The sequence below is a fragment of the Merops nubicus genome, unplaced genomic scaffold (genome assembly GCF_000691845.1).
Source record: "Merops nubicus isolate BGI_N331 unplaced genomic scaffold, ASM69184v1 scaffold15028, whole genome shotgun sequence".
Classification (NCBI taxonomy): Eukaryota; Metazoa; Chordata; class Aves; order Coraciiformes; family Meropidae; genus Merops; species Merops nubicus.
Window position 1 is genome coordinate 8,835 of NW_008626465.1, and position 14,708 is coordinate 23,542.

The 14,708-nt window shown below is 37.7% G+C and overlaps 1 protein-coding gene across 1 annotated transcript in view; it reads right to left on the reverse strand.

Moving 5' to 3' along the window:
• The window catches only part of LOC103778429 (conserved oligomeric Golgi complex subunit 6), a gene marked incomplete at both ends in the record, with an annotated part of 26,936 nt that overhangs the window by 6,258 nt on the left and 5,970 nt on the right, over nt 1–14,708 (reverse strand). Inside the window, 4 exons of the mRNA XM_008946018.1 lie at nt 2,106–2,199; nt 3,337–3,407; nt 3,647–3,729; nt 5,687–5,798. Of these exons, the coding sequence (XP_008944266.1) occupies nt 2,106–2,199; nt 3,337–3,407; nt 3,647–3,729; nt 5,687–5,798 (360 nt within the window). The remainder of the gene's footprint in view (nt 1–2,105; nt 2,200–3,336; nt 3,408–3,646; nt 3,730–5,686; nt 5,799–14,708) is intronic.

Sequence of the window (14,708 nt, forward strand, 5' to 3'; positions counted from 1 at the left end):
ATTTGGATTCTTTTCAGCCCAGCTTCAATTTTTTAAAAGAAACAGTAATGATCACTGAGGAGAGAGGAAGGAGGTGAAAGCTTTGAAAACCAGAGTGGATGGTGGAAGAGGAAGAAGATGGTGGAATTGCTTTGAGCTGTAACTCCATGTATTTCTTATGAAACAGTTTTCAGTTTTTCTGTTAGAACCACCAAACAAAAACTGAACTGAAATGTTTATTTCAGACCCCTGCTGACTGCAGTTCCCAGAAGTCCAACTATGGTGCAGTCTTTCTGCCACCTTAAGTTAACAAGACATAAGTCACTATAAGAAAACAGGAATTCCTTTTTTTGTTTCTAAACTCCTGTCCTTCTCCATCTTACTCACTTTCACCCAAGCAAATCACAAGCTTTTATCAGATACAAGGGCAGTGATTTGGAGAAAAAGTGTTTAGTTCAGATAGCAGTGCTTATATGCAGAAACCCAACAATTTAAAATTATGTTTGTGACCTAATTTTTAAATATTAAAGTCAGCAGTTATGTACTAAAGGTATACAAAAATTTTTGGAAGGGAATAAACTAAATCTTGGCACCTAAAATGTAAAGCATCAGTACTGCTGTAGCAAGCGGTTAGGCATGATAATCTAGGATAAGAGACATATGGCTGCAGCTTCTCCAGCACTGCTCACTTGTGCCTTTTTGGCAGAAGAAAACTTCCATCTACCAAGTTCTACCACTGGTAATACTAGTACTGGTGTTTGTGAGAAGTGCCAGAAATAAATAAAGCCTCTTTTGCAGACTCATTTTAAACTGCCCAGCTGCAGATTTATACAGAAGGGTTTTTTCCCCCACATGTTAAGAAAGCAAACCAATGGTTTTATGAAGATTGGAAGTAACGTAATTTAACAAAATATTATGGAAAATATCAACTGTATCTATAAAGAATCCTATAAAATGTTGTGAACACACTTGTGACTGATCCTCTGCAGCTGTGAAGAGGATGTGGGGGGGAGAATGCAGGAAAGGACTCTGCAATCCCCAGCTGTGGCCCAGACTGAACAGCCCCAACTCCCTCAGCCTGTCCTCACAGGAGAGGTGCTCCAGCCCTCGGATCAGCTTTGTGGCTCTCCTCTGGACCTGCACCAACAGGTCCATGTCCCTCCTGTGTTGAGGGCTCCAGAGCTGGCACTCTCTCTCATACTGGCAGCATTCTCAAGGTCCACTTGCACTGTGTATTTTCCTTGTGAATTGCCCCATGGAGACTTACAGTGCCACATACCTACATCCTCACACACCTGACACTCCTAAAGACAAGGCCAGCCTTCCAAAAACTGCCTAGTGCTCTGCAGTCCCAGGTGCCTGTGGCTAAAAGTCATCTGTAGGAGTTGCAATATATGATGAATGCATTAAAAAAACAAAAAAAACCCAAAAAAAAACCAACCCAAAACTAAAAAGCAAAGAAATTTAAGTACTACCTCTTCAGGGATGGTCAGGTCAATAAAAAGAGCTCTTGCAGTGCCACCTCGTGGTTAAGTTCTCTCAGCTAACAACCATTTCATTTACCTTCAGAAGTCCCTTCAGAAAATTCTGAGCAAGAACTAACAGTAGTAGGTTTTATACATACGTACTTATAAAAGTAACCCTACACTTTAGAGGCCCCTCTGTAGTGGGTTATTGTTAATAGAACAGTGTATAACTCATAATGGGAGACTTTCTCACTCCCAGAAGCACTTCAGTAGCAGCTGGTTAGCTTATATAATTTTTTACTTTGGGAATTTAATGAGACAATCACATGCTTTGGACTGCACTTTTTTACTTGGAAAAACCCTACAATGAGAGCAGCAGAAATTCATAATTAATTTAGACTAAAATGAAAACAGCCTGACATTTTACTTAAATTAGAAACCAGTAAGTTGGAAAAAGTCCAATGACATTTACTGTACCATAATTATGTCAAAAAGACTTCTGAAATTTTAAGATGAAATATGATGTTATCTTCTAATGTTTTAAAAATCTGACAAAAGAGTAAATTGCCACCATCCTTTGCACTGTAATTCATGCCTTTCTTTAAATTTTAGACTGGAAATACTAATTTCTCTTAGAGATACTCACAAACATTGACTTACTTATACAGGACAGGTCTATCCTGTAAGGCTTCCATGGCTTGTGCAAGAACTGGAGAAATGTCACATGATTCTTGTGTCAAAGTCCTGCATTCATCTATAAAATACCAACACAGATAAAAGTGCATTTTTTACTCTGTAATGCCTTTTATAATAAGAAAAATAGTTAAAAACTCAAAGCCTTTTGATTTTGAATTGAAGCCTTCAGAACATGCTACCTGACCTAGTTCATTAGTGTAATTAAATTCCTCTCTAAGTAGTAATTCTCTGTAAAATGGATGTCTGTCACAAATCTCAAGAATAATAAATATTAAAGGAAGATTAGTATCTATCTGCACTCATGTAAAAATGATCAGTCTGAACAACCAGAATTCTGTCAGGCTCCTTTGTAACTCTACAACATTCCAGGTAAACAACTAAGGAAAAAGAGAGCAAATATTTAAGAAAGTTGTAGATTTGGTTTGTTGGTTGGTTGGTGGGGTTGTTTTCACTTTAATCACATTAACTATATCAACTTATATAGGTCATGCAAGAACATGAAAATCATACAAACTAAATCAAACACTGGCCTAAAAATAATGAATTTTCATTAGGGTGAAGCTACAGCCATCATGTGAGGCTTTAGCATCCACTGAAATATAGCATCCCACTGCACCAGCTTTTCTTCACAAATCTTCCTGTCCATGTCTTAGGAGAAGACAGAAATAATAAAAAAGCATCTACATTTTACACTATCAAGATGTTACACTGCACACTAATACTTGGATCCAGAGCACATAAGCAAAAAATAATCACATACAATCATTCAAAAGGGCACCCTGAAAAAATAGGGTGGTGGGGTTTTTTCTCTTTTTTAAAGGTAATATGCCACTCCTCTGCTAACCTACATCTTACTACCAAATTGTCAAAACCAACAACTTTCCTGTAAACTGCAGGGAAATGAAATGCAATACACTTAACAATTGCTTAGACTAGCAAACTGTAGTTGTTCTCTGTGGAAAACCATCTAAAAATGCAAACAAAGAATACATTTTTATAACAGAGATGAGACTGGCTCAAAAACCCAAGAAAATTTCCAATTAACTATTTAGTTCATGACAAATCTTTTACTAAGAAGGAAACCCAAAACCTTGTTAATGAATCTTGGAAAGGGTTTTTGCTGAGTTCAATCCACATCAGGGAATTAAAAGAATCATAATAAAATTCAAAACCATAAAAACATTCTTAATCTTACTTTGAGTCCATCTGTAAAGTCGTTCATAAGATGTCTCTTGCAGCAAGGCCATCTGCTCCATAATTTCCAAGCTAAAAGACAAAAAGATCTTATTTGCACATATTATTTTAGGTAGTACTGGCAAAGGCATGTACAAATCAAGCAAAACACACCATTATTAAACCCATGAAAATTAAAAAACTTAGTGTTCTTTGTTTTTTTTCTGAACTCCTCTGTGTACTCATAGGAAGTAAAGAATGAGACCTTGCTGTAACTTCTGGTTTTAACTAGTAGATGTTGGTTATCTTGCACTCCTTTAAGTAGCACTCACCCTGCCCTTTGCTGATTTGTCCTGAGGAGAATCTTGACATCATCATGAATTTGCTTTACTCTTCCCAAAGCCTTGAAAAAATCCTAGATCATTAGAAAAAAAAAAAAAAAGGCAAAAAAAAAAGCAGTGTTTAAAAGCACTATCTTATTCAAATTTATATCCCTCTCCTTTTCAATTCCATACTTAAGTTCCTTGCACATTCCAAGTGCTGCTTCTAAAATACAAGCCCCCCTCTGCCACCCCTCACCTTTCATTCCACCTTATAAGAACCTTAGATTTTTTTTCTTTCCCATTACATCATGTCTTTCATAAAAAAACCCCAAAAGTAATAGCAGCAAAGATGTGGGTTTCACCCATCTTTTATGTAGCATGTGTATGTTTTACAGTTATTAACTAACACTATGGGAAGCTTTTGAGGATGTTACTTTGTATTCCATCATCTTCTCACCATTAACATTAGCAACTAAAGAGCAAACATTACAAAATACAATGACTATAAAAATTGATACTTTTTCTTTTCATATAATGGGGTAACAATTTCTAAGAAAAATCAAACATGTGTAACAGACTAGACCAAAGTTTTCCAGGACCACGTTTCCCTTCTGGATAACTCAGCAGCAACAGTGAAGCAAAACAAACCCTAGAAGAGGGATATATGGCCAAAAAGGTCATTTTGTAACTGTTTCAGAGAGCAAATGGAAATCCACTAACATGTCTTACTACCAAGGCATCTTTCAAATATCACAGAGGAGACTACATAATTCAGATGTCTGTTATATCTTTTGTGACTTGAATACAGTTTGCTTTAGGAAAGTAGAGCTTCATTCTGGCTCAATTCACACAAAACATACATATTCTAAGTGAATTAGGACACTGAATTAACCTATGGCCTTGCATCCACTGTGCTGACAATCCAAAAAACCCAAATCACTCTTCCTTCAGGGCAACAAAATAAATAAATTGCCAAAACAGAATCTGACTAAAAATGTTTTAGCCACACTGGTTGACTCCATCATAGGGCAAAAGTACAAACATGATTTTACTAAGTCTGACATTTCAGTAGTATAATTAGGATTATATCTCAGTTACCTCTGCACATTTTTTAGACAGACCAAAGTATAAAAAGGACTAATCCTTGTTCTGCTGCAAACCAAGCACTGGATGAATGTCACAGTGCTGGTGTCATTGCTCCCTGCACCATGTGCTTTTTTGAAGCCTCAATGTTATTTCATGGTAATAGTTGGTACAAAAGCACACAGCAATTACTCAAGGGCACAATCATTTAACACATTCCATTTATGCTTTCATTAGCACTGTTTATGGTTATCTGTTCCATGCCTCTAATAATGCTTTAACTACAAAGAGGATGCCTGTGGAAAGGAGATAGTATGTCTCAGCAGGTTGCCTACAGTTAAGTGAAGGTTTCTATTCAACTAAAATAACAAAAATCTATTAAGTGTACTCAGTCCTCTCATTATTCAGTTTGCTTTTACTGCAGAACAATGTGCCTCCTTATTCAAACAGTAAATGTATTCAAAAACTTGTTTGGGAAGGTGGTTAAAAGTGAATCAGCACCTAGTTATCTTCATGAACCAAATAATGAGGAAAAACCTAAGCTTTAGTTTCAAGTCACTGACTACCTGTACCCATGCCTATGCAAAACATATGCACATGAGTAGTAGTACATATTACTGAAGTGCTCAAAATGTCTTATTTGCTTCATTTATGTGATGTTTTAAAACACTTTCACTGACAATTCACTCTTCACAAAGGTCTTTTTGAAGTGTAGAACCACACAACAGCTCACGTGCCCCTCAAACACCTCATGCAAACTAGAATTTCTTAATGATTTTCCTTCTTGTTACTTGAATCTTTCACCACACGTTTCAAAATCATCAGAAATTCACCATTTTGTTAAAAGGTACATTCCTGCATAAAAACTGAAATTACAAACTGACAGGAAGATCTCGTGTACAGAGATCTGCTAGAACACTTCCCCATTTTGGTTCAGGGCAAAGCTTTTAGTGTTGCTTGAGCTACCTCAGTGATTGGTTCCTCTTTCGTGCCTCGAAGGATGTTCATTTCATCTGCTGTCAGCTGGAATTTTGCTATGAAGGCATCTGCAACTTGTGCTTTCATTTCTAGTCTCTGGCTGCAATAAAACAGAGTGAAAAGGACATCAGCTTTTTAGCCTTACCAGATTTATTTTCCATATTCATAACTTTGGAAATGTAATTAGCATTAGAAATCAGTGTTATTAAATTCTGATAGTACATTCTTGTTGCATCTTCACATGCAATAATTATTAAACTTATACAGATTACTGAGTAAAGACAACATAAAGGTAAGTCACCACATTTGAAAACCATGTTCTTTTAAAAAAATGCTTTTAAATAGTTGAAAATTACCTAACCCAGGCACTCTGTGCTTGTACAGCTGTAATGCCTACAGTTGTTTCTTTTCAAATTCATCAAGGAAAGAATGAGGTTTCAGCTCCTCTTTTTACAGAGGACAAAAAAAGCTGCAGTGCCCAAAACAAGGAAATGATCATGATCTGAATCTCCTTTTCTGTAGAACAGATCTATTTCTTTTCAACAACACACAATTGGCCTAAAAATTCACTAATCTCCAAGCACTCAAGAGGTAATGGCTAATTCTCTTGTTGCTCACTCTCCCTGAACACAGCAGAAATTTAAACACAAACGCCACCTTCTGGGCAGCACCTTTGTACATGGGTTTTGTCACACACCTTAGGGCCACAGAAGGACCCAAATGCATCCAGTTTTATTCCACAGGAAGGGACTCCAACTCCAGTAGCAACAGAATATCTGCTAACACTGTGGTTTGAGCACACCAGGAAATACAGACCATCTTCTTAAGGACATTGAGAAGACACTAATTAATTATTTGTACAAGAGTAAGGCTCAATTACTTTAAAACCATTTCAGCTTCCAATGTAATTATTTCAGGATAAACACACTGTTATTATAGAGTGTCAAGACAGGCAAACACATTCTCAATACTGACTCCAATCATTAAATTTCCTTGAAAGATCAAGGCTTGCAAAGTAAGCTTTTATTTATTTACCCCTTCTCTACTATCCATCTAGTGGCCAGACTTCATTCAGCTGAAGTACAGAAAACTGGCTTCCCTTCTGTAGACACAGATGATCTTCCCACCCTGCAGTTCCACAAACTCCTTCAGAGATCAGATTAGATGTTTTGCAATTGTCAGTGCTGTAGCATAGTGAACAGTAAGATGGCAGGGAACCCCTTCTCAACTATCCATCTAGTGTCCAGACTTCTTTCAGCTGAAGAAGTACAGAAAACTGGCTTCCCTTCTGTAGACACAGATGACCTTCCCACCCTGCAGTCCCACAAACTCCTTCAGAGATCAGATTAGATGTTTTGCAATTGTCAGTGCTGTAGCATAGTGAACAGTAAGATGGCAGGGAACATAAAATCTAACAGTGTTTTAACAGTAAAACTTATAAAAATCAAAGGGAAGGCAACCCAGTACTTGTAAGTGACACAGGAGACACCTGAACAAAACTAAAACCCCAAACCTCACATGCTTTAGTACCACATCTTTAACTGATGTAAGGTTTCCCCAGACTCCCAAGCAGATGTGGCTAGCTTGCTTTTACATTGACAGTTTTGCAACCATTACATTACATTTGTCTACTTAATTTTCTCTAAGTAAACTCTACAATTCCAAATTCAGGATCTCAGTGAAGCCAAGTGTTTCTCAGGGAAGAAACAAGAGTGATGAAGGATGATTTTGGACAGCTAAACTGGCCATGACAGCTGATGCACCCATGAAAAATTATAGCACTTTCCAAGCAATCTGGTGGCAGCTGACTGCAAGTAAGGAAGAAAAGGTAAGAAGTCTAAAAAGTGAGGGCTCAAGAGTGTGTAAACAGCTTGGAAACAACAAAATGCAGGTATAAAAAGAAAGGAAAGATTTCTGGAAGAAAGGAAAGAAACTGAGAAGTATCATGATGGTTTGGTAAGAAGGTAGAGTCAAGTTTTCTAGCAGGTGACATGGGGCATAGGGAGAGAGAGATGTAGAAATGGAAAGAACCAAAAGACTCCGGGGGTGGAAAGAGGAGATGTGAGGGCATGGGCCTGAAGGGACTGAAGTTGCTCCATCTTTTCTTCAAATAGAACCATAGAATCCTTTAGGTTGGAAGGGACCTCCAAGATCATCAAGTCCAACCATTGAGCCATTAGGGCTCTAAAGTCCTCTGCTAAAACAGATCAGAATCTGTCAGGGTTGGAAGGGACCCCAAGGATCCCCCAGTTCCAACCCCTCTGCCATGAGCAGGGACATTTTTTATTTATATTGGTGTGAGGACATGGAAGACTATCTTCAAACCTGAACAGACCTAGCACTGTTTCCAGCCCCACTGATACACTCTTCTGACACAGAAGGTGTGCTAGACCTCAACACAGTGGAAGAAGAAAGGAAGAACAGAAGAACACAAGTTGTTAACATTCAGTATATCTTCATCAGGGATATGAGGCAATAAAAATGTGAAGAGAGGGACCCATAGTGTAGCTTCAGCTGGGGAACGAGGGAAAAAATACCAAAAGAAGTTTTCTACAAAACATACTCACAAGATTTGACAGGAGTGTGGGGTACTGAGCTATGTGTAGGTACAACCCCTGCTCTTAGGACTGTGCCAGCACAGGCAGCTGCCCTAGGCAATGGGGCAGTGACTCCTTAGCTCACTGCTACTATGAAACTACTCGTGAAAACTCCACTTCAGAACTTCTCTGGGGTATAAAAAGAGGTCATTTCAATAGTCAGTTAAAACAAATAATATTTTTTTATTAGGACCCTCACCTCTCTACCTCCAAAAAACCCCTAGAGGCATAAGACATAGCTAATCAAATTGAAAATTGGGCAAGGACACTTAAAATTTCACCCAGTGATGGTGCTTTCAACACCATACTCCTCTTTCACACCATTGTGCTGAGGAAGCCTAATCCATCAACGTCACCATCACTGGATTGGGTTGAAACAACACACAATGCAATTTAGTGAATTAACTTTATTTAATAGTTGCTCCAAGTCTCTCCTCTTGTGATGGAAATCTCCATTTAATATGAAACCACAAAGCTGAAAACACTTGCACTGGATTATCCCTCCCTTTAGGGAAAAGAAGGAGGGTAGGGAAGAGACTAGAGAAAGCAAATGCAAGATCTTTGTTTTCAACTGAAATGATCTCCCACAAACACAGGAGGAGATGGAATTTTAAGAAACTTTTCTGGTCTTTGAACCTGTCTATCACCTGAGTGCATAAATTTTTAAGTGCTCTTACAGAAAATCTGTTTGCTATTATACCCTGCTCTTACTGGAGGCATGGGGAAGTCTGATTTTAAGAAGTGCAATGTACTGGGCATAACTTTTTTATTCAGTTTGCTCTGCAGCTTTGTTGGAATTAGGGTTGTAGACCAGATTCAGGAACTGTACAAACAGCAGGCTCATTAGTCCACGCTGGAATCCCATGGCCACTTCATCCCTAGAGTTAGAAGGATGAACAAATGGCAGAAGATGCCACAGTCTCCACCTGTAACTCCTCACCCTGCACAGTCTTCCCTCTTGATTTTTTGCTGCTACAGAGAACAAGGTTCAAACATTGTGCTTTGAAACCATTCCCACCCTTGGCTGTGTCTTTGGCTAACACCCACCACAACTGCTCGCTGACTCACTCTATGCACTCCCAATAATTAACTTTTATAAAATAGAGTCAATATATTAAACTCTAGCATACTGCCAAGTTTCACAATGTAGACACAAGATAACAACCTCAAGGTGGCAGCAACGTTTCACCTTCCTCAAGACAGTGACCAGAGTGGTGAGAAACATCTAGGACTGAATTTTGATAGATGTTTCTTTTGAGCTCTTTACAAAGGATATGAGATTTAGCTGCTCAGTTTTAAAACCCAGGTTAGCCACCTCTGCTTATGTTAGGTATGAAAGTTGCCTTGATTATCAATGTGCATGAGAAAGAGACCCTATATCCTAGATGATGGACTGGGAGCAAAGCATCTAAGTGCCATGTACCCCTGACTTCTACCTGGCACTATACAGTAGCAATGAGACCAATACATTTGCAGAGGTATGTAATTTTATAAATATATTTTTTTCATATATATATACACACTCGTATGCATTTTTCTCCAGACATAAGCTAACAAATATTTAATTAGAATTTAATCAAGCTTGTTAAAGCAAAGAAATGGATCAAAGTATCAGTCAATTTGCTATAGTTATTTCACTGCTGTAAGTGTAGGACAGCAGAGGAAAGGTCACACTGTGGTGCTATCCCAAATTGTGGGGTGTTTTTCTTTTACCCAAGTTATCCCTGCATAAAGGAACAAAAGTATTAGCTCCTGGGAACACCACACTGATGTGAAGGGGGAAGTGCCAAGTGCTGGTAGCCTCTGGAGCTTTGGAGGGGAACAGGACTCCAACAAAGAGCAATTTCCCCAGTTTTAATCGTCGCCTGGGAGACAGAATTCTTTTGCAAGAGAACTCAAAAGGCTGGGAAAACTATGCACTTCATGCACTTTTCCCTTGAATCAAATACAAATGTGCACTGTTTGTTAGGATTATCACCTAGACAGCTCAAAAAATGAGGTGGAGGAGAAACAGGCTTTTTCAAAGTTTGATTTTGTCTGGCCATCAAATACAGGATAAAAATCTTCTAGGTTCCTTTGCCTAGGATGAGTCACAGCAGCACACTCTGAAATTACTCTGAATTTGTGGTACTGAGGAGTCAACATAGTTTTTAAAGCCTAAGAAAGATTAAGTACTTTTAACTCATAAAGAAATAACCACCTTTAACAGACATATAGAAATGCTTTTCAGCAGCAGCTGTAAAAGAATGTTTCACTGTGATGGGCTTTTGGGGAAAGAAAATACACAAGACTACATAACAAAACATCTACACATGAGTCTTAGGAAACCATTCTTTAAAATAAGTACCAAGTGCAAAAATGCATTTGTAAATGCTGAGAACATGGGGGTTTATTCTAAATATTGCCTGTCACACAGATTTTTTATTAAAGGAGGACTGAAATACTGTGAGAAGGTGTTCATTGACCAATTCCACCACAGAATATAATTATGAGACTTTCTCCTTAATTAAAAAATAAGAAGATGCAGAAAAACAGAGAACTCTCTAAGGTTCCCAAGATACTGGAAAACAGCAGTAATATTACAGAAGGCTTTAGTGAGACCTCATCTGGAAAACAGATCACAATCTTCATCAACTGTGTTCAAGAACAATGGCCTCCCACTAGACCAGAGCTAGCAGAATAATCATGGCAATGGAGAACCTAATTTATGAAAGGAGCTGAAGGAAGCTTTTAAGATAAAGGACAAGATAAGAAAAGAGCCAATTTATATCCAAGAATGAGGTTGGACATTAGGGAAAGGATTTTACTGGGAACAGCAAGCTTTTGAGGTAAGTGCTCCAAGAAGAGCAACACATACAAAATGCAAAAGTAATTCTTTAGTTATATATTGAACTGTTGATGAGTTTATCAAAGTCATCATCAAAATGATAGCTGCAAGTAAGAGTGGACTTGAGCTTAGAAGATTTCTCCCATCTGTAATGCCTACCTAAAGACAGCTAGCCTGCAGTGCCACAGCCCTACAACACATTCTTGCCCTAAAAATAGATAGATAAAAATGAAAAAAGCTAAATCAAAAGTTAAGTAACTAACTGCAATGATACAATTCAGATCTTCCCAAACATTACTAAACACTAGGGAAAAAAACAAACAACCTTACATGCTGTAAATAGATTCATAGTATTCAGTAATTTTCTACTTACATACTGTTCAGACTTCCTGTAAACATCATTGGTATGTATCTACAGAATAGTCTGGGCAAGCAGTTTTCACACACAAAGCTTCACAGCAATCCTGATTACATGTATATACTTACTAGGGAAATCAGTGTTCAGCAATGGTTAAGATAGAGGATAGGGTTTCTAACTTGTGATTCAGTTAAAAAGGAATGCACTTCCAGTTAATAGATTCTATTCCATCTTGTAGAGGGGAGCTAGTTGGTACTGTCATACCAAACAGACTGATATCTTCAGCATATCTTTCATACAATCTGATAAAAAAGACATTTGAAAGGCATTTGCTTAGTCTAGCTCAAAATTTGCCATCAAATTCAAAAATGTTGCCAAAGGCATGAAAATAACACACTGTTCTCTACATCCACCTGGAATAAGATCAGAAAAAAGGAGCTTAACAAGCAGCAAAAGAAGAATCAAATAAGATAGTAGGAAAACAATGAAGAACTAAAATCAATTTCCAGAGAAGACCATGGGCTCTCTGCTCCTGGGCTTCTCTTCTGAGAGCAGATTAGATAAACATCAGTCAGGAATAGTATCATCTGATTCTGCACTTCTGATAAATGTTTCTAGACCAGCAAGACCATGCCCTGTTTCATTTTGATCAAGGGTACTTCATGCCTCAACAAAGTGCATGGAAGCCAGTCAGAAAAGCTGGGAGAAAATCAGGCTTTGCACTTTCTTTGCTGGTGATGGCTACAAGGTGACATTTCTTTTCTTTAGATCCATTTTAGCTGTTCTGATTCCTGTGCTATGCCCTGTTACCCATGCTTTACTTTGGTACAAATCAGGAAAGAAAATCAGCCTCTGAATTTCAAGCCTTTGCCCTCCCCCACACTAAATTATAATTGAGTTTAGGCAATTGCTGCTTCTTCCCATGAACCATATTCACAGGAATAAATGTAATTACCAGTTTCAAAAGGTCAAGGCATGAAATACATCTCATCAGTGCAAACCACCAGATCACCACTTTTCCCAGCATATGCTGATGACAGCAAACCTCTCTAACCTGCTACCACTGCTGCTGAACTTCCTGCACCATTTCCAAGTTGACTATGACAAAAAAAATATCTCTTAAAAAGGAGAAAAGAGTCACCAAGTGACAGGCATGACAGATCTGTGGTGCAGCACTACTGAAGCAGCAGATGTTCACTAAGAAACATTTTTCTTAAGACTTTTGACCTTGTATTGAGCACAGAGGTGACAGTCAAAGCATTCACTGAATTCCATGAACTGTGTTGAATTTAAATAAAGAGCAAGTCTGAATGCAGCTCAATTACAATAATTTGAAGTACACACTGCTGCATTCTAAAATGTGTTTGGGAATCACATTTCACCATATTTTTGAAAAGTGAAACAATCCTAGTGCCACAAAAACCTGATTTTCCAGAATCAATGTAACTAATAAGGACTCTCAAACCAAAACACACATTTTGCTCTGTTTAAGAACACAATTAATAGAAGCTAGCAAAACAAAGTAACATGTAAAGGTGCCAGTTGTTAGATCCATGACTGTCATTTGTGGCTAACCTCAAAGACAATCTTGCACAACACCTTAGCATTAAGTGGCTGGTAGAACTGCTGTGGAGCCAGGCTTCTGGCACTCTGCATGCACAGTTTTGGAACTGAACTGTTATTTCTCTCCTTTGGGAACTACTGAACTCCAGGCCACCTGCTCCCAATGCAAGGTGAAGCAGTTTAGTATTACAGGTAGGCTTTTAGCTTTGCACAAAGGAAAAAAAGAACTAAACTCAGGTACAATAAGAGAAGTGACAAGTCACAGGAAGCTTTTATTAAAATCTCACTTCAAGGAGCAAGATCTTTTTTGTCAGCCTATTAGCAACAGCAATAAACAAATCCACATCTTCTGAAATGCAGCAGATGTTTGAAAACAAACTCATCTCCTCATTACTAGACATAAAAAAGCCTAATGCAACCTGAAAGCAATATTGGTGTGCACAAGTTGAGGTATAGAAATCCAGTGAAGATACTGAAGTGGATTTTGAATAATTCACAGAAATTCTCTAAATTAGCTACCTCAGTTTTTCTTTATTATCACAGTTTGTTATTAACTACATTAAAGCACACATTCTATTCAAGACTCTACATTACTGAAGAGCAAAAAATTAACCTAATATTACATAGAGATGGGTTGAATGGCTTGGGCTACTTTATTTCATACTATATGGTTCAATTAAGTTGTGGTAAGTCTCAATTTTAAGGAGAGAAGAGAAGAAGAGAAGGGAAAAAAAAAAATGGTTCTTATATCAAGTAGTTTCCATAATTTAAATAACGTGAGGGAAAACAGTTCTGCTTCTAATGTGCAGTAATTTTAACTAATCTTTATAGGGCAAATAAATTCAGAACAAACAATCTATCTGACCAAAGAAATGCACCAGCTCTGACATATTCACAAATACAAAAATGCAATTGTGTTAATGGAAGATTACTTTAATTTGTTATTTAAGTAGCACACTCTATTTAGCACTTATGCCAAATCAGATCCAAAGCTCACACTAAATTACAAGAAAAACAGTGCTGCAAAGCAACAACCTGCAAATGTAGAGTTTTTAACTTAAATCTGAGACCAATGTCTTCTTTTCCAGCCCAGCTGTTTAACCAAGTGTCTTAAATCACACATTTCACCAACACAGGCAGTCCCAAATAGCTCATCAGGATTACACACAGGAAATGTAGGTAGGACAAGTGGACCACTACACCTGCAAACTACAGATACAAGAGACTAGGATGACCAACAAGAAGCTTAGGAAATTGAGAATCATCTTGAACTACAACTAGCTACACAGGCAAATATACAATGCAAAAACTACTTAGTATGAGAAACCCAGGACCTGCAAAGAACCACTGAGGCAGCCCTTCCTTTGCAACTACCAAGGAAGAGAAAGAATATGTGCAAGGATGAAAGCATGACTTAAAATGTTCATCCTCATACTCAAGTTCCCATGGCCACTCTGCACCTTTGGAAACTATTCTTCACTGCTATCATGAAGTTCTTGATTAAAAAAAAAAACAACCAAACAAAAAAACCCACTACACAAGTTCAAATGCCACATAGGGAAAAATTTCTAAAGAGATATTTTTATTTACAAGGTTAAAAAAAAGTTGCAGTCTAATAAAATAGTTCACTTATTGTTTAAATTTTGGTTTTTTGCTTTGTATAGC